General features: G+C 37.4%; 1 protein-coding gene across 13 annotated transcripts in view; it reads right to left on the bottom strand.

The window, feature by feature from the left end:
- Positions 1 to 159: 159 nt before the first annotated feature.
- Positions 160 to 19,038, bottom strand: part of ZMYM6 (zinc finger MYM-type containing 6) — a 44,043-nt gene continuing 25,164 nt past the window's right edge. For 11 of the 13 annotated variants that reach the window (XM_082833580.1, XM_082833575.1, XM_082833583.1 and 8 more), the window contains 6 exons: positions 17,164 to 17,336; positions 15,866 to 16,016; positions 14,509 to 14,643; positions 13,454 to 13,494; positions 4,638 to 4,782; positions 160 to 2,074 (listed from right to left, as the gene is read on the bottom strand). In XM_082833580.1, coding sequence (XP_082689706.1) covers positions 243 to 2,074; positions 4,638 to 4,782; positions 13,454 to 13,494; positions 14,509 to 14,643; positions 15,866 to 16,016; positions 17,164 to 17,336 — 2,477 coding nt within the window. In that variant the 3' untranslated portion in view covers positions 160 to 242. Of the gene's footprint in view, positions 2,075 to 4,637; positions 4,783 to 5,906; positions 7,746 to 11,361; positions 12,541 to 13,453; positions 13,495 to 14,508; positions 14,644 to 15,865; positions 16,017 to 17,163; positions 17,337 to 19,038 lie in introns of those variants that run through there. The other 2 variants (XM_082833578.1, XM_082833579.1) reach the window with 2 other exon arrangements.

Below are 19,038 nucleotides of genomic sequence, written 5' to 3'. Positions count from 1 at the left end.
ACTAATCCAAATTATCTGATCAGTTAATAAAATAGCTAAGTTCTCTACCTTGGACTATTATATATAATTATGTATAAATGCATAATTATTAAATTCCTCAATGAAAAGAGAAAAATTATTAAAACACTTATTTAATCACCGAGAACACACATCCACATTAGGAATTTATATTTTAGGATACTTATCTCATACAAAATTTAACACAAAAGTATAGACTTTGATAATAAGCAATATGCACATTACTATTCTTTCTCCTTTACTAATTTTTCTATCCTCGGAATTAAAGATGTGACTGCAAGTCGTAGGGCAGGGCCAGAAACCAACAGATTTCTTTGTTTTGACTCAGTCAAAGCTGAAAATGTAGCATCACATAAATAAATAGTTGAAAAAGGCAATAAAAATTTCAGTGCCTTTTCATGGAGTTCTGGGTAACTTGCCTTTGCATTTATCCAAAACTGAGTTACAGACATTGATTTAAATACTGATTGTAATCCTAAATCTGACGATAACCGTGCTAGTTTTTCTTCTTCGAAGTCCGTGAGATTACTATTTTGGTGATTCATAAAAGGATTAATTATCCACAAATTTCCTGAACACAAGTCTTCTTCTGGTGGGTAACAGTCATTGAGCATTTGAGAAAGTCCTTCCAGGTGCTCAAAAATAATGCTTGCAATACTGCTCATATTTAAGCCTGATGAGTTTGAGAATTCAGAAAATGAAGGGAACATGTCATAATCATTCTCTTGCATGCGCTTCAACCACATTTTTAACTTTTTCTTAAGTATATCGATTTTATTATACAAATTGAAGAGAGTAGTCATAGATCCTTGGAGACTTAAATTTAGTTCATTTATAAGTGAAAAAATATCTGATAAGTAGGCCAGCTTTGCAACCCATTCCTCATCAAAAAAATATTTGGCCAAATCTGAATGGTTTTGATTTAAAAATATTTCAATTTCATGTCGTAATTCAAATAATCTTGTTAAAATTCTCCCTCTTGATATCCAACGTACTTCAGCATGAAGTGGTAAATTCACGTGCTCAGACCCCATCTCTTCACACAAAATTGTTAACATTCGTGAATTCAACGCATTGCTCTTTATAAAACTTAAAATTTGTGCTGACTGCATAAGAATTTCATGTAAGCACGGAGACAACTTTTCTGCTGCTAAATGTTCACGGTGAATAAAACAATGTGTAAATGCCACTGTATTCATGGCAACTTCTTGAATTTTTGCCCTTAAACCAGAACACCTACCAGTCATGCTTGCAGCCCCATCTGTACAGAGACCAACACAATGCTTCCAGTTCAGAGATTTACTATCAATATATTTATTTATTAGTTCAAATATTTCAAAACCAGTCATCTGAGAAGGCATTTCAATGCAACATAATAATTCTTCTTTTATATCACTACAACCATAATCAATGAAACGAATATAGCACAAAAGAAGGGTGGTATTTGAGATTTCTAATGACTCATCTATCTGAAGGGCAAACCACTTTGATTCTCTGACTTTCTGAATCAGCTGATCTTCAATGTCTGCAGATAGTTCATCAATCCTGTGTCCAATTGTACTATTAGAAAGAGGAATGGTTTTCATTTTGTCTCCAGCACTGGAACCCAAAACTTCTGAACACATTTCTGCTAAATATGGTTTAATTATTTCTTCAGCAATGGAAAATGGCTTTTTGCTGGCAGCAATTTGGAAAGCAATTAAATAAGAAGCTTTCACAAGTGACTTTTCAACTAGTAAACACTTTTTTAAAGCACTGTTTTGACATTCCATTTCAAGAGATTTTTGTTCAAAAAAATCTACTGGTTTGTTTTCTAATTCTGAATGCTTTGTCTTCAAATGATGAGAAAGGTTTGCTGGCTTCATGTTTTCACTGGATAAAATTTCTCCACAGATGACACACTGTGGTCTTGGTGAGCTTTCTTTTGATCCCGGACAGATAATAAAACCAACTTTTAAATATTCCACATCATAAGTCTGGAAAAAACCTATTCTTTTTTTCTTTGCAGGTGGAGAATCAAGTTCCGCATCATTTTTCTCGTTAGGCATAGATAAATCTGAATGAAATATTTGAATCACTGTTATTTTCAAGAACAAATAAGCAATGTTCTTTATGTTTTTCCCCCACGTTTAAAATTTATATTTTGTTACTATTTATATTTGTCAAAAGCATACACTAATTAAGGTTTAAACACAAACCATAATACTTCCATGATGCCATTAAAAACTGAATTTCTTGGGACTTCCCTAGTGCTCCAGTGGGTAAGACTCCACACTCCCAATGTAGGGGGCCAGAGTTCGATCCCTGGTCAGGGAACTAGATCCTGCATGCATGGCGCAACTAAGAGTCCACATGAGGCAACTAAGAAGGCTGCAGGCAACAACTAAAAGTCCACATGCCGCAACTAAGAAGCCCGCATGCCACAACTAAAAGATCCCGCATACTGCAACGAAGACTAAGACCCGGTGCATCCTAAATAAATATTTTTAAAAAACAAAAAAACAAAAAACTGAATTTCTCTTTGCCCAAAGCTTGGTCACTGACTGTAGTAAAACTGTAGGCAGTGGTATGTGTCCTAGCAGTGCCATGTATTCAGTAGATTAGTGGAATTAGGGCTGATGTCCATAGAATACACCAAGTTAAGACTAAACTATTTTAGGGACTTCCCTGGTGGCTCAGTGGTTAAGAATCCGCCTGCCAATGCAGGGGACATGGGTTTAAGCCCTGGTCCGGGAGGATTCCACGTGCTGCGGAGCAACTAAGCCCATGCGCCACAACTACTGAGCCTGCGCTCTAGAGCCCCCAAGCCACAACTACTAAGCCTGTGTGCCACAACTACTTAAGCCCGCGCGCCTAGAGCCCGTGCTCCACAACAAGAGAAGCCACCGCAATGAGAAGCCCACGCACCACAATGAAGAGTAGCCCGCACTCACCGCAACTAGAGAAAGCCTGTGTACAGCAACAAAGACCCAACGCAGCCAAAAATTAATTAATTAACACCAAAAAAAAAGAATATACTATTTTACTTTTTAAAAGATGGGGGAAAAAACTGAGAGGAGAAAAAAATTTGGCAAAAAGTTAACATTTGGTGAATCTAGATGAAGGGTATATTCATTATGTATATTCATCTAAGGGTGTTCATTGTGCTGTATTTTCAATCTTTCTGAATTTTGAATTTTTCAAAATTAAAGTTGAGGGGAAGGGGGTTAATTATTAGTTTTAATACCCAGTGTCAGTGAAGGTGTAGAGAAATGGATGCTCTCAAACATTGCTGATTGGAGCATAAATTCATATAACTTTTCAGGAGGGCAATTTTGCAATACATATCAAAATCTAAACATTAAAATTCTATGAGAGCTTTTGAATCAGTAATTCCACTACTTAGGATTTATCCTAAGGACATAATTAGACAAGTGGAGAAAGATCCATTTATACAGCTTAACTCAATACTGTTTATAATATTAAAAAACTAAAAGCAATCTAATGTCAACCTTAGGAGGATGGATATACATTATATATATCCATACGTTATATACACTGGAATCTATGCATCCATTAAGAATCTCAACGTATATTTAAATTTACGTTGACGTGGAATGATGTTTTCGTGCAATGTCAAGTGAAAAAGTAGTTTACAACAGTATACAGAAAACATCCTAATACTTAATCTAGAAATCCAAAAATGTATAAGCACACACATACCCACATATATAGCTGTCCACAGATCCCTTACTACCTTCCACATGTGAATGTGTATTTAATATAAATTCATGTAAACAAAGAGTGTATCATTTTTACAGGAATATAAAACAATCAAATTTACTGAGGAAGGAAAACAGAATTCTCCTTGACTCCTACCAAAAGAAAGGCATCCTACATAAAAACTCATGGTTAGCTGTTGACAGACTAAGCTTTTACTTTCATCTTTTGGCTGCGCCGCACAGCACATGTGGGATCTCAGTTCCCCAACCAGGGAACGAACCCGCACCCCTCGCACTAGAAGCGCAGAGTCTTAACCACTGGACTACCAGGGAAGTCCCCAGACTAAGCTTTTAAATATATTCTATGAAGTAAAAGTAGCATTAAAAACAAAAATCAAAAAATGTTTTGGGCAGAGTAGCCTATAAAAGTAACTGAAAACATAAGGGTAGTGGGATTAAAAGCAGTTAACATGGATTGGGGCAAGAGTGTACAATATTTTCAAGTATGAATTCAAATAATTTTCCTAATCACCAATACGTCAGACATATAGTTATACTCTTAGTAAGTCAATTCAGTATTTAAAAAAAGAACCAAGGTTAAATCACTAATACTTTTAACTAAATTCGTATCTTAGTAATTATAATAGCCTGTCTATACATTTGAAAAGCAGTGCACATGTACAGAAGATGCTTGTCCACTCTACACATAATGCTTTGCGTGCATATGGATTCAATTCAGTAGTTACTAGTGTTAATGACAATAAATACAAAAGGAATCAATTAGATGTTCAAAGTATGTGATCCAAGAATTGTTTTCACATTTAAGAAATTGTCAATGACTTTCCTTTCTTAAAAAATCAAAAACAAGCACACGAAACAGAAAACAAACTTACTACATGTGGAAAGCACAACACATACCTGTCTGACATTCCTTGTGTTGTGTATGTGGTTTGCAAGAGGTGGCCTTGGTCTGTGTGACGGGTTTGCACAATAATGCTTTGTTCTTTAAAAGCTTCAAAGACTGGGAAGACAGAAGTTTCATGGCATCTGTCTGTGTACTTCCCTAGTTAAAAAAATCCAGAAACCAGAGAGATTTTTTTTAGTACCTTCTCACTGACTAATATTGCTATCAGTTGAAAGGTGACATACATCAAGAGAAATATAATTCTCTAAAAGAGTGGTACAAGAAAGTTGCTTTGGAAAATATATACTAATTCCTAATTCTTCAATCAGTATCAGTACCATTTATTGATTTAAAAAAATACTCTGCCAATAATAAGTACAATCAAAACAAAGAAAACAATCTGATTAGGACAATTGGCTATTCAGAAAACTTAGATCCAACTTCAGACCATACGCAAAAAAATATTCCACATCGATTAAAGACCTCAACGTGAAAAAAATAAAACTTTAAAATCAATGGAGAATTTTCAAATAACCAGAAGTCAGAGGAAGTATTCTTAAATAAAACACAAAAGAGTTAAAAATATAGTAGAAAAGGTTGATACAACTGACCACCTTGAAGTTTTAAGCTTTTGCAAACAAAGGTCTTAAAGGGTGAAGGATAAACAACAGAGTGGGAGAATGTATTTAAAACATGTTCTTTCATTCAGCAAACATTTACTGAACGTTTACGACAAGCCAGGCACTGTCCTTAGACCTGGGCATACAGCAGAAGACAAGACAAAGTCCTGCTCTTATGGGCCTTACCTTCTAGAGGGAGACACAGAATATAAACAAGTAAAACAAATACATAATGTATAATTCCAGGTAGTAATAACTGCTATGAAAGAAATAAAGCAGGATAAGAGAATGGAGAGTGACAGCGTGGAGCAGAGGTAATTCTGGAGTAAACATTTGAGCAAAGACCTTATGAATATTCAAAAGAGCATGTCATGCAATGCCTGAGGTCAGAGGATTCCAGGCAGAGGGACTGAGATGCAAAAGACCTGAAGTGGGAAAGAGCGTGACATGCTTAAGGAACACCAACAAGAACAAGGCTGAAATAAAGTTAAGCCAGGGCTAGAATGATATATTTGGAAAGGTCGGCAGAAGCCAACTTGTATAGGACCTGGAAGGTCTTAGTAAAAAAAACAACAGAAAATTAGGATTGTACTTTAAGCATGATGGGAAACCACCGAACGGTACACAGTAGCCTCCCTCATCTGCAGTTTTGCTTTCCTTCATTTCAGTTACCCATGGTCAACTGCAGTCTGAAAATATTAAATGGAAAACTCCAGAAATAAACAATTCATAAGTTTTAAATTGTACACCATTCTGAGTAGCACTGTGGAATCTCTTGCTGTCCCATTCTGTCCTGCCCAGGAAGTTAACCATCCCTTTGTCCAGCATGTCCTGCCCATTAGTCATTTAGCAGCCATCCTGGTTGTCAGCTTGATTGCCGTGGTATCACAGCGCTTCTAGACAAGTAACCCTTATTTTATTTCATAATGGCCCCAAAGTGCAAGAGCAGTGATGCTGGCAATTCAGATATGCCGAAGAAAAGCCCTAAAGTGTGTCCTTCAAGTGCAAAGGGAAAAGCTTAACACTTCATCACAACACCTACGTTTTTCACCTCACTTCATCACCTCATATCACCACCACAAAGGTGAATACAGTACAATAAGGTATTTTCAGACAGAGATCACATTCATATAACTTTTATTATAGTATACTGTTATAATTGTTCTATTTTGTTATTGTTAATCTCTTACTGTGCCTACTTTATAAATTAAACTTTATCATAGATATGTATGTATAGGAAAAACATAGTGTATATATAGGGTTCGGTACTGCCCATGGTTTCAGGCATCCACTGGGGGTCTTGGAACGTATCCCCCACGGATAAGGGAGTACTACTGTTATTTAAATTTACTTTTTAAATAGGTGATAGAGGCAGTAATTTTGAATGACGTGACAATTCAAAAGGTATAAAAGTGTATACATGAAAAGTAAGTTTTCCACACCTGTCTGCCATCTATCCAGACTCAGTCTTGAACACAGTGTTCCCAGTTTTGTATACATCCTTCTAGAGATGGGCTATGTAATTAAATAAGTTGCTTCTGACTACACATGGTAGCATATTATTAGCAAGGCTCAGCACCTTGCTTTGCCACTTAGCGAACTATCTTGGAGGTATTTTCATAAAACTTTATACAAAGCTGCCTAGTAACAACTTTATACACTGAATGTACTATATGTAATTTGAAGAGTCCCTGCTGCTAAACATTTAAATGTTACAAATCTTTTGCTATTATAAACAATGCTACAATAAACATCCTTACATACAAATTGATTCTTCCTGTGCTAGTATATCTGTAGACCAAGGTCTTTCTCTTTTCCTGCAAAAGCTTTCTTCTTTCCATTGGGTCCATGGCTTGGGAGAGGGCTCCAGCGTGGTTAAAAAGATGCCTAGTGGCTGCAGGAAGAGGCTCAGACAGAAGCCCTGACACCGGGGGATAACAGAGGGGCCCCTCAAAGGCAGCTGGGCTGGAGGCTCCTAGCCCTTCTTGAGTTGAGGGTGGCCCCCTCAAAGATATACTCGCCCAGCCCAGCCTAACACCAGCCAGTGTGTCAGGTGGTGGCCCATCTTCTTTATGAGTTTCATCTCCTCATCTATTAAGTGATTCTCCAGGATGTCACAGAGATGGGGGTCTGCACAGGCACAACCAGGGTATGAAGATCCAAAAGGGCCTGGTTCAGGCTCTTCTCCACAACCATGGTGGCTTCCATGGCATCCAGGGTTTTACCCCACTCATCTTGGGACAGTTTCTGCACACCCTGGAAGAGGATACAGCTACTGCGCTGGTTTTGCATCTTCAGGACACTCGGAAGAAGTGGCCCACACTCTCCAGAGCCACATGACCACGGCGGAAATGGATGCTCAGAGAGTGGTACGTGTAGGAGGCCAGCAGAGGCAGGCTGACCAGGCGATTGACGGAGGCCTCCACCTTGGTGGAATAATTCTGACCAGTCTGGGAGTTCTTGGTTGACTGGCAGTAAGGACGATGAATGTGCAAAATATACCTGAAAGATAAATTCTTAAAATTGGAGTTCCTGGGTAAAACGGTATTTATGTTTTAAATTTTAATAGGTTTTACTAAATTGCCCTCTGTAGCAGTTTTACCAACTGCCATTGGCAATATGTAAAAATGCCTTAACAGTGTAACTCATCATTTTTATCTTTGCCATCTGATAAAACTGTAGTTCTAAATGGCATTTCTCTAATCTTGAAGTTGAATTATGTTTGCATGTGTTTAAGAACTATTATTTCCTGGTCTGTAAACTGATGGATCATACTTTTGCCCATGTTCCTAATGGGTGTTGGGTCTTCTTACTGACTCACAGAAACTCTCTACATATGGAAAAAAATAGCCTTTTATGGCATAAATTGCAAGCTTGTTTTTTTCTGTGTCTTTGCCTTTGAAATGTAGTTGAATTTTCCTTACAAATCTTTTATGGCTTTTGGGTTCTGTGACATATTTAGAAAGACTTTCCCCACTTCTGCACTAAAATTCTTTCCTATACTTTTTCCTAGTACTTTCATTATTTTTTAAAACTTAAAACTTTTCTCCATCTAGACATCATTTTGGTTTAAGAGGTAGAAATCCAACTGTATTTTCTTCCATATGTCTACTCAGTTGTCACAACACTATTTACTGAATAATCTAGATCTCTCCTACTGATCTGAACTGCCACCTAGATTGTTTCTAAATTCGCATATATATATACATATATATATATATATTTTTTTTAGGTCTATTTCTAGACTTCTTTTCTACTGAGCTGTCTATCCATGGCTTCTTGTTGTTTTAACTATGTAGCCTTATAAAGTCTGTTGTATAACTGATTCACTTTGCTGTACACCTGAAACTAACACAACCTTATAAATCAACTATACGCCAATAAAAATTTTAAAAACATTTTTTTTAATTTGTAGTTATCCTATAGTTTTGGGAACTAGCTCTTCCCCTTCTCTATTCTTCTTTTTTCAGAATTTCACTGAAGGTTTTTAAAGCACTGGAATGACAATCTGATTTGCGTTTTAAGATGATCATTCTGGCAATAGTGTGGAGAAAAAAACTGCAAAGGGCAAAAATGGAAGGAGGAAGACAAGTAGGAGGTCACTGCAATGCAGAAGAAAGGTGATGGTGGCTCAGACTAAGAAGACAGCAACAGGAGTGATAAGAAGGAACACTGGAGAGGAAGTGTGGGGGAAATAAAACAGCTCTGCTTTATTTGAGATGGCTATTCACAATCTAAGAGTAAATGTCAAGCAAGCAGTTGGATGGATACGTGAATCTAGAGCTCAGAGGTCAAGGCAAGAGAAATAAATCTGGTAATCAGCCACCATCTAGGTGGTTTAAAACCACAGGACTATAATGAGTCCCCTACAAAGAAATGTAGATTGACAAAAGGAACAAATGATTGACCTAGAAGTTGAAGAAGGTATTTCAAGGAATGAAGGAGAGATCAACTGTATCAAATGTTACTGAAAGGATGAGTAGAATAAGAACTGAAAATTGACCACTGGATTTGGCAAAATAAACACTGATGGAGATCTTGACAAGAATAGTTTCAGTGGAGTGGTGCAGACAAAAGCCTGACTAGAGTGAGCTAAGGGAAGATAACAGATAAGGAAATGGTGGCAGCAAGTAGAGGCCACACTTAGAGGAGTTTTTCCAAAATGGAGAGCAGAGAAATGGGACAGTAGCTGAAAGGTCATGGTGTTAAAGAAGGATTTTTTTCAGGTAGGAAAGATTACTGCATGTTTTTGTATTGGTAAAAATTGTAAGTAGAAAGGAAGGCAAATCCAGAATATATAAAGAAACCCAGGACTTCCCTGGTGCAGTGGTTAAGAATCTGCCTGCCAATGCACGGGACACGGGTTCAAGCCCTGGTCCAGGAAGATCCCACATGCCGCAGAGCAACTAAGCCCATGCACCACAACTACTGAGCCCATAAGCCAGAACTACTGAGCCCTGCGTGCAGCAATGAAAACCCAATGCAGCAAAAACTAAATAAATAAAAATAAACTTATATTAAAAAAAAGAAATCCATAAGAAAAAGACAAACACAAATATGGGGAAAAATTAAAAACAGGAAATTCAAAGAAAATTCAAATGTTCAAAAACAGAAATATAAGCAAACACACTAGTAATCAGTGACATGTAAAATAAAACAAGATATTACTAAACAGACTGGCAAAAGAAAAAGTTTAAATCTGACAACATAAAATAACAATAAGGCTGTGGGAAATAAGTACAAAAATAAACTGCTGGTGGGAATGAAAACTGGAACAGCCACTCTATAGGGCAATTTGAAAACTAAAAATGCAAATGCACTTTGTCGCCAAAATTCCATAATTCCATGTCTACACTAGACAAACACCTGCACACGTGCACAAGGAGACACAGAATGTCCACTGTAGCAGATATTTTTGATAGTGAAGCAATCTAATGTTTATCAATAGGCAACAGATAAATAAAATATGGTCCCTATATACAATATTATACAGCAGCAATAGGAATGTAACAAATCTATTAAATATCACATGGATATTTTTAAAAATAACATTATTTTCCATGGATGTGTATATATGAATGTGAAAGATTAAAAATGGTCTGAAAGGACACACACCAAACTCAGAACAGTAGTTGCATCTAGGGTTGTGAAAAAGGACTGAAGGTAGTGATTCATTTTTTAAAAAGGAGAAAAAAGGGAGGGTAGAAGAAAAAACAAAAAAACTGTGAGCTAATAAGCCAAATCTATCAATGGTTAATTCTGGATGGAGGGAATACAGTAGAACAGGGAGTTGGCAAAATATGGTTCATGGGCCCACCACCTGTGTTTGTAAATAAAGTTTTACTGTTCCAGTGTTTTACTCACTCATGTATTGCTATGGCTACTTCTGCACTACAATGGCAGAGGTGAGGAGTTGTAACAGAGACTGTATGCCCTGCAAAGTCTAAATATTTACTCTCTAGACCTTTATAGAAAAAGTTTGCTGACATTTGCAGTATATTCTCTTCTTTGCACTTCCCTGTATCTCACCTTTCCCCCAAATTTAAGACCACTTAAATAACCTGAAGAGATTCAGACCAAAGTCCCAGAGAAACAAAGAAAAAATTCTAAAACTGTCAGGTTTTTTTAATCATAAAAATACTACATTATTTATTATTATACTTTTTATAGACTAAACTGAAAATATTAATCAGAACTATTGTGTAACATAGTTTAAATGACTGGTGAATTACAGAAATACTCCATATAGGGAAAACATATATAGGGCAGTCACATTTAATATGAGGGATGTGTTCCTGAAAATCCTGAACAATTCAAAATCAACATAATTCAAGACTAATTGTCCCATACATATAAAGTAGAGAAGGGATGCATTATCAGAGTCATAAGCCTATAACCAATATAGAATATTTTTATAATACATATTAATAATACTTATTAATATAAGGTACAGTAACAACGATTCATTATACAGTTAGGCAGTTAATAACAAAATTATTAATTCTACAACATGGTGATCTATTAATAATGTAATTTTAAGATATAATTTAATGTACAATACATAGCATACATATAGACACAAAATTAACTCACTGATAGTTCATTAACTAATGTAGTATACTGCCTGAAAATAATTAAGTAGAGTTATCACCATCTTCCAACAACACTAATAATGGGAGAATTAAGAGATATCGAACTAAGTAGGATAAACTATCTCTCCACATTATGGTGAAAGCTGGTCTGATTCCCTGGAAGACTTCTGCTAAAGAATGAATCTAATGAATCTAACGTGGTTTGTTTTTTTTTTTTCTCATTTTTTCTTTTTTCACTGAGGATTTCTTGATATGCAGACACACTGTCCGTCTTTCGCCTTGCCACTATGGAACCGCAATCCACATTTGGATCATCTTCAAATATAGCAACTGGTTGCTGAAATATGGTCAAAAGTCTATGCCAAGTCACTTCACTGCTAGTTGATGTGTTAAAGGCCCAGGCTAATAGCTGGGGCCCTCTTCCTTTGTTTTTCTAATTCTAGCAAGTCTTTCTTTATTAATCCCTGGGCAACAACCCAAGCAAAATTTCAACATTCCTTTCAACAACCTTGCACAAATTTACCTTCTTTACCATTTTCATAGCTTTTTTTTTTTTATTAATTCATTTAGTTTTGGCCGTGTTGGGTCCTCGTTGCTGCACGCGGGCTTTCTCTACTTGTGGCGAGCAGGGGCTACTTTGTTGCGGTGCGCAGGCTTCTCATTGCAGTGGCTACTCTTGTTGCGGAGCACCGGCTATAGGCGAGAGGGCTTCAGTAGTTGTGGCTCATGGGCTCTAGAGTGCAGGCTCAGCAGTTGTGGCTCACGGGCTTAGTTGCTCCACGGCATGTGGGATCTTCCCAGACCAGGGATTGAACAAATGTCCCCCGCACAGGCAGGCGGATTCCTAACCACTGCACCACCAGGGAAGTCCCTTATAGCTTCTTTATTAGCAGATGTTATGGTGTCTTCCAAGTTAAAGCCTCTTTAAATTCTGGTAAAGCTGAAATGTTTTGATAGCTTCAGTGTTAGCAGATATAGCTGGCCTGCTCATTTTTATATTCTTAAAACCTTGGTGGGCTTTAAAATTGGAAAGCCAGCCATGACTTGCAGTAAACCTTTTTGTCTCATTGTCGCCTCCTTTCAAATCATCAAAAATACTTCATGCCGTAGCACAGATGATAGCTTGGCCTTAGGGACGCATTATGGCAGCACTGATTTTGCAGCTGTGTTGCCAGGATTTCTTCCATTTATTCCATTATCCTTGCCTGGTTACAAGATAATTTTGTGAACTAAAGAATGTACCTGCTTTAATACTGCTTTGGGGTTTTTTGAGCATTATCTCTAATACTCTGCAGGGTGCACTCTCCTAAATTAACAGCATGAGATATCATAGCAATGGTCTGGCCTTCTTCACAAAGTTTTATCACATCTAACTTCTGCTCCAAATTTAGAATTTGGGGCACATTTTTTAGTATAGCAACACCACTTAATGAACCTGAATGACACTGTTATATGATATCAATATTTTTAAAAAGATTTGAATTGTATCAAGAGCAAATGTTAAGAGAGCAACACAACAGTCACTGAAAACATTAACTCAAGATCTGACACATTAGGTTCGTGTGATATTGATAAAGGATGATAGGAATTTTGTTTTCCTGCTGAAGTGATGCTGACATAGGACAACAATGAGACAGTCTGCAATTCTTTCAGCCTGCCAGATTTGAAATTATATATTTCTTTAAATTTTTTTTAAATCTTGGGAAGTTTCACAATAAAGTGGGAATTTAAATATATTTTTATTTTGCACTATTTTCAGCCTCACATAATTCAAAGATGCATAAAACAGCAATATACTGAACTTTTTCAAGAGACCTTCTAGTCTAAAAGAAAAATACTTGAATGTAGTAAAAGAGAAAAATAAGCAACCAGACGGAATTAACAAGTATTTAAAGAAACTAAGGAACCAGAACACAAACAATAAAATCAGGAATGCATTCTTATTAATGATCTAACTTTAAGATTCAAAAACAAAAATCAGTGTATAATATATTACTCTACTTTTTAAAAAGACTAAGCAGCAAATAGACATGAACTCAGACATATATTAGAAGGCTATATCCAAAATGAAACTAAACCCAAGGGGCATTAATCAGGAAAATATTTAATAAAACTTACATCTTCAATGATCTTTGCTGCCTCTTTAGTATTAACTGCACCTGTTATAAATTAAAACATACATTATCCCTAGAATATACAGAAGTAAACACTAAAACCAAGAGGTTACTTTCCTCTTGCTAAGGTGGTCTACAGCCTAGTCCAGAATTTCTCAAAAAATGGTACAAGGAAACTTGGCATCAATACTACCTGGGGTGCTTGGTAAAGGTAGGGATTCCTGGGCCTAATCCCATCCTACTGTATTAGAATCTCCGAAGGTAAAGGCAGTGATATTAAAATCAATTGGGAGATTGGGACTGACATATATACACTAATATGTATAAAATGGATAACTAAGGGGCTTCCCTGGTGGCGCAGTGGTTGAGAATCCGCCTGCCGATGCAGGGGACACGGGTTCGTGCTCTGGACCAGGAAGATCCCACGTGCCGCGGAGCAGGTGGGCCCGTGAGCCATGCCCGCTGGGCCTGAGCGTCCGGAGCCTGTGCTCCTTAACGGAAGAGGCCACAGCAGTGAGAGGCCCGTGTACCACAAAAAAAAAAAAAAAAAGGATAACTATTAAGAACCTGCTGTATAAAAAAATAAATAAAATAAAATTCAAAAAAAGGGCTTCCCTGGTGGCACAGTGGTTGAGAGTCCGCCTGCCAATGCAGGGGACGTGGGTTTGTGCCCCGGTCTGGGAAGATCCCACATGCCGCAGAGCGGCTGAGCCCGTGAGCCATGGCCGCTGAGCCTGCACGTCCGGAGCCTGTGCTCTGCAACGGGAGAGGCCACAACAGTGAGAGGCCCGTATACCACACAAATAATAAAAATAAATAAATAAATAAATAAATAAAAAGAGATAAATAAATAAAATCAATTGGGTTCTTAAAAAAATAAACTATACATGCCACTTCCTTCCCTATACATGCCACCCTGCTTGCTACCCACTTCCCTCAGAGACAGAGGGGCATGTTTCCTCATATAAACATATATGTAAACATTACCAATAAGAGCTATTTACCCTAGACAACACTCACCTCTACAGTCTACCCAAATGCCTTTACATCAAGTCATACCTTTTAAAACAACATTCTCTGTGAGCTGGGCAGGAGATATTTTTGCCAATGACACCACATTGGTTATAACTGGTATTGTATTTGTCCTTGCAGAAGGGAGCTCCACTGAAGCAGTTTGTGCCTTAGAAATATTTACTGATTAAAATAGACAAAAAGGTAAGACCTAGTATAAACAAAAGGATCACACACACACATTAAAAAAACCCTGTTTAACAGCTAAGTTTCAAGGTACAATGCAAATATCTAACTCTGTATAATGTTGGGTTGGGTGATTCTGTTCAGATTAGTGTTCATTAGGACTTAAAGGGTACCTGATTCTCTAAAATTATAAACTTCAACTGATACTTAATAGGTGAAAATACAGGTATCAGCTTCAGGATTAACCGGACTTTTCCATTAGTGAATACTAAAATTCCTACACCTAAGCTTGATTCAAATAAAAATTTAACATGCTAATTTTTATAAGTAAGTTGGTGATGTAACTGTCCATCCACATAAAAACAGTGACTTTGTTAACCCACATTATACAATGAAAATTCTACCACCACCCTGACTGGTCTTAAGGAATGAATGATAACACAAAAGATTAGTGCAAGGCATATGTGATTAAGGTGATGATTAATAAGATTGCAAAGGCAGACAAAGGCCAGACTTTAATGTCAAAGCACATGAATTCTGTCAATTCAGCAGCATGCCAGGCTTTGAGGAGAGAACATAACATCAGATGTTTTTAGTCTAACTCAGAGAAGTGCTACTTCAGAGAGCTACTTTCAGAACATGCCACATATCTATTCATCTAGATATTCTGACCACATTAGCTGTCCTACTTGCAAAATTATTTTATTCTTAGCCAGGAATAACTTCGCTACCTGTGAAGAACTGGTCTACTTTATTTTTTCTGATATAATTAATGTGTTGTTCTTTTTTCCTTGGCTACAAGCAAGCTCTGGATCAAATCTGACACCAGTCACAACCATATTAACATACTTATATCCTCTTCCTTTGTTTGCCCTGATGTTCTGTTTTTATTTCTGGTTTATTAACTGAATAGCATATATCCCTTAGTGTAAGTTATTTATGTACAGATAATTCAATCAAAAGCAATCAAATCTAATTTTCCTATAAAATCAGTGCTTATATGTTTATTGATTCCTTGGTGTGTTTGATTTTGATAGCAAAAGGCATCAGGATTAATTTTCCCTCAAGAGCAATCTTTAAGAATTCTTACAGGAAAATTTAAGGAAATTCAGGCTATTTGACTCCAGTGAAATTTGTTTTATTATATTATTTACAACTGTGTGTGCTGATAGTAACTTAGGACTGACATAAAGACCCCCTTAGCCAAGTTTAACTTTACCTTTATTTTGTGACAGAGGGTCATTCATAATTTGCTGACGATGACAAAACTCCATGACACAAAATAGGTTACAGAAATGTTTGATGTTTCCTCGCCATTTTATGGACTCACTTAGCTTACCCTGTCGTTTACAACCATCACACTTGGCCATCTGAGAAAGAAATGTAAAACAGGATAGGCTTAAAACTGTAAAATAATGAAAATATAACAATAATCATAAAATCGGAGGAACTATGAAAACAGGATACATGAGTCAGTTGAGATCACAAAATGTAAGGTTCCTACCTTAAGACACTGTACTTAAAAATATATACACTATTTGTTTCGTATAGATGCCCTCAATTGAGAGGATATAAAAGTTATCTCCTGTTTTCAAAATTACTGATGAAGGAATCTAAAGATAGGCGCTTTTTTTTTTAACGTTAAGAGGTAGCCTACTGCAGTATAAAGAATATGGGCTTTGGAGTCATAAAGATTTTGACTCATTCAACAAATATCTAACTAGATATCCTTCGTCTTGAGCATTGAGATAGGTCTTGGTCATATAATTATGAAAAAGACCCCCAAAGAAAGTTATATGTTAGGAAGGTAGACAAGTAAACAGGTGATTTCACTGGAATGTTACAGGTGCTGTCCATCACCTACCAGCTTCTTCAGGGGCACATTACTTAACCTCCCTGGACCTTACTTTTTTTCCTTATTTATAAACAGGTAATACTATACCTACCTCTTAGGATTGTGGTGAGGAGTAAATGAAATAACACTTATGAAGCACTGGACATGTATTAGTGGTTCAATTAATTATAGCTTTCGTTGTTAGCCTTTCAAAAAAAAAATTTTTTTAAGAAGGCAGGTGAGGGGTAAGGAGGTCAGAGTCATTTGACCTATGAAGTGAGAACAAGGTCTGACTTCAAATTTCTCAGAGTAACTTTCTGAATGAGAGAGCAACTTAAGGCAACATAACTATGTAAAGTTCTAACTAAAAAAAACCCAAAGTTATAAATAAGGTCCGTGTACCTTATAAGAAAGCAAAAATTAAAGGAACATATCTTCAAACAACAACAAAGTCTCCCGAAATTCTATACTCTTTTTTTTAATTCTTTTATTTATTTATTTTAATTCTATACTCTTTACCCCAAAGATTTCATGTTTATATTCAATTGAATTTTGCTTTAGGAGCCCATAATTTATTTACCCAATTCTAAACACCCAATTTTTCTTCACATAATCTGAATATATTTCAAATAGAAAATAATTTGTATGAACTTCAGAAAGCCAAAGAGATATATTACATTTACCTGATAAAACAGAACAGTAAATTTGGTCATGCAGTCTTCACAACAAAACTCTTCTAACTTGCCCTCCAATCGATTTTCTACCAAATTAGGGGATGTCTGTGAACAATAACTGCACATCTTACAGTAGTTTCCCCATCGTTCTCCAAAGTCACGGGCAGAGAGGAATTTGCAAACTGAGAACCAGAGGGATAAAAGCAAGAAACATCAAGTTTATATAAACTTGAAGGCAGTAAAGTGAGTTTCTACAGTCTTAGATAGCAACTTTAAGCTAATTTCTAAACACTTGACACAATTATTTGCCTCTAGGTTAAAAGACAGTCTTATCTATATTCACAAAACAAATATATCACTTTTGAAACATATACTCTAAATATTAGGTCGTCTATATTCAGAAACATCAGAGGTATTGGGTTGGCCAAAAAGTGTCTTCAGTTTTTAAGTAAAAATAAAAGACACATTTTTCATTTTCACCAAGAACTTCATTGAACAACGTATTCACCCTTTTGTTCCACTACCTTCTGCCATTTTTCAGGCAACTTCACAATTCCATCTTCACAAAACTTTTTTATCTTTTTGAGCAAAGAACTGTTCAGGTGCCTTTTACTGTCTTCCAGGGAATTGAAATTTTTCCCATTAAAAGAATTTTGTAAAGACCAAAATAAAAGGAAATCCGAAGGTGCAATGTCTGGTGAATACAGTGGATGAATCAAAACTTCCCAGCCAAGTTGTAACAGTTTTTGCCGGGTCATCAAAGAAACATGCGGTCTTGCGTTATCCTGATGGAAGGTTATGCGTTTTCTGTTGACTAATTCTAGACACTTTTCATCAAGTGCTGCTTTCAGTTGGTCTAACTGGAAGCAGTACTTGTTGGAATTAATCGTTTAGTTTTCCAGAAGGAGCTCATAATAGAGGGCTCCCTTCCAATGTCACCATATACACAACATCACCTTCTTTGGATGAAGACTGGTCTTTGGTGTGGTTGGTGGTGGTTCGTTTTGCTTGTCCCACGGTCTCTTCCATTCCACATTACTGTACAGTATCCACTTTTCATCACCCGTCACAATTTGTTTTAAAAATGGAACACTGGGACTTCCCTAGTGGTGCAGTGGTTAAGAATCTGCCTGCCAATGCAGGGGACACAGGTTCGAGCCCTGGTCCGGGAAGATCCCACATATCACGGAGCAACTAAGCCTATGCGTCACAACTACTGAACCTGCTCTCTAGAGCCCATGAGCCACAACTACTGAAGCCCACGTGCCTAGAGCCCATGCTCCACAGCAAAGACAAGCCAGTGCAATGAGAAGCCTACGTACCACAACGAAGAGTTGCCCCTGCTCACCGCAACTAGAGAAAGCCCGCGCACAGCAACAAAGACCCAACGCAGACAAAAATAAGTAAATAAATAAATTTATTTAAAAAAAAAGAGAAAAAAACCAAGTTCAAAAAAACAAAACAGGGGCTTCCCTGGTGGCGCAGTGGTTGAGAGTCCGCCTGCCGATGCAGGGGACACTGGTTCGTGCCCCGGTCTGGGAGGATCCCACATGCCTCGGAGCGGCTGGGCCCGTGAGCCATGGCCGCTGAGCCTGCGCGTCCGGAGCCTGTGCTCCGCGACGGAAGAGGCCACAACAGTGCGAGGCCCAAGTACTGAAAACAAAACAAAACAAAACAAAACAAAACAAAACAAGGGCTTCCCTGGTGGCACAGTGGTTGAGAGTCCGCCTGCCGATGCAGGGGACACAGATTCGTGTCCCGGTCCGGGAAGATCCCCCATGCCGCGGAGCGGCTGGGCCCGTGAGCCACGGCTGCTGAGCCTGTGTGTCCGGAGCCTGTGCTCCGCAACAGGAGAGGCCACAACAGTGAGAGGCCCACGTACCG

Source organism: Leucopleurus acutus (assembly GCF_964270905.1).
Source record: "Leucopleurus acutus genome assembly, chromosome: 2".
Classification (NCBI taxonomy): Eukaryota; Metazoa; Chordata; class Mammalia; order Artiodactyla; family Delphinidae; genus Leucopleurus; species Leucopleurus acutus.
This window is presented reverse-complemented; position numbering and strand designations above follow the sequence as displayed.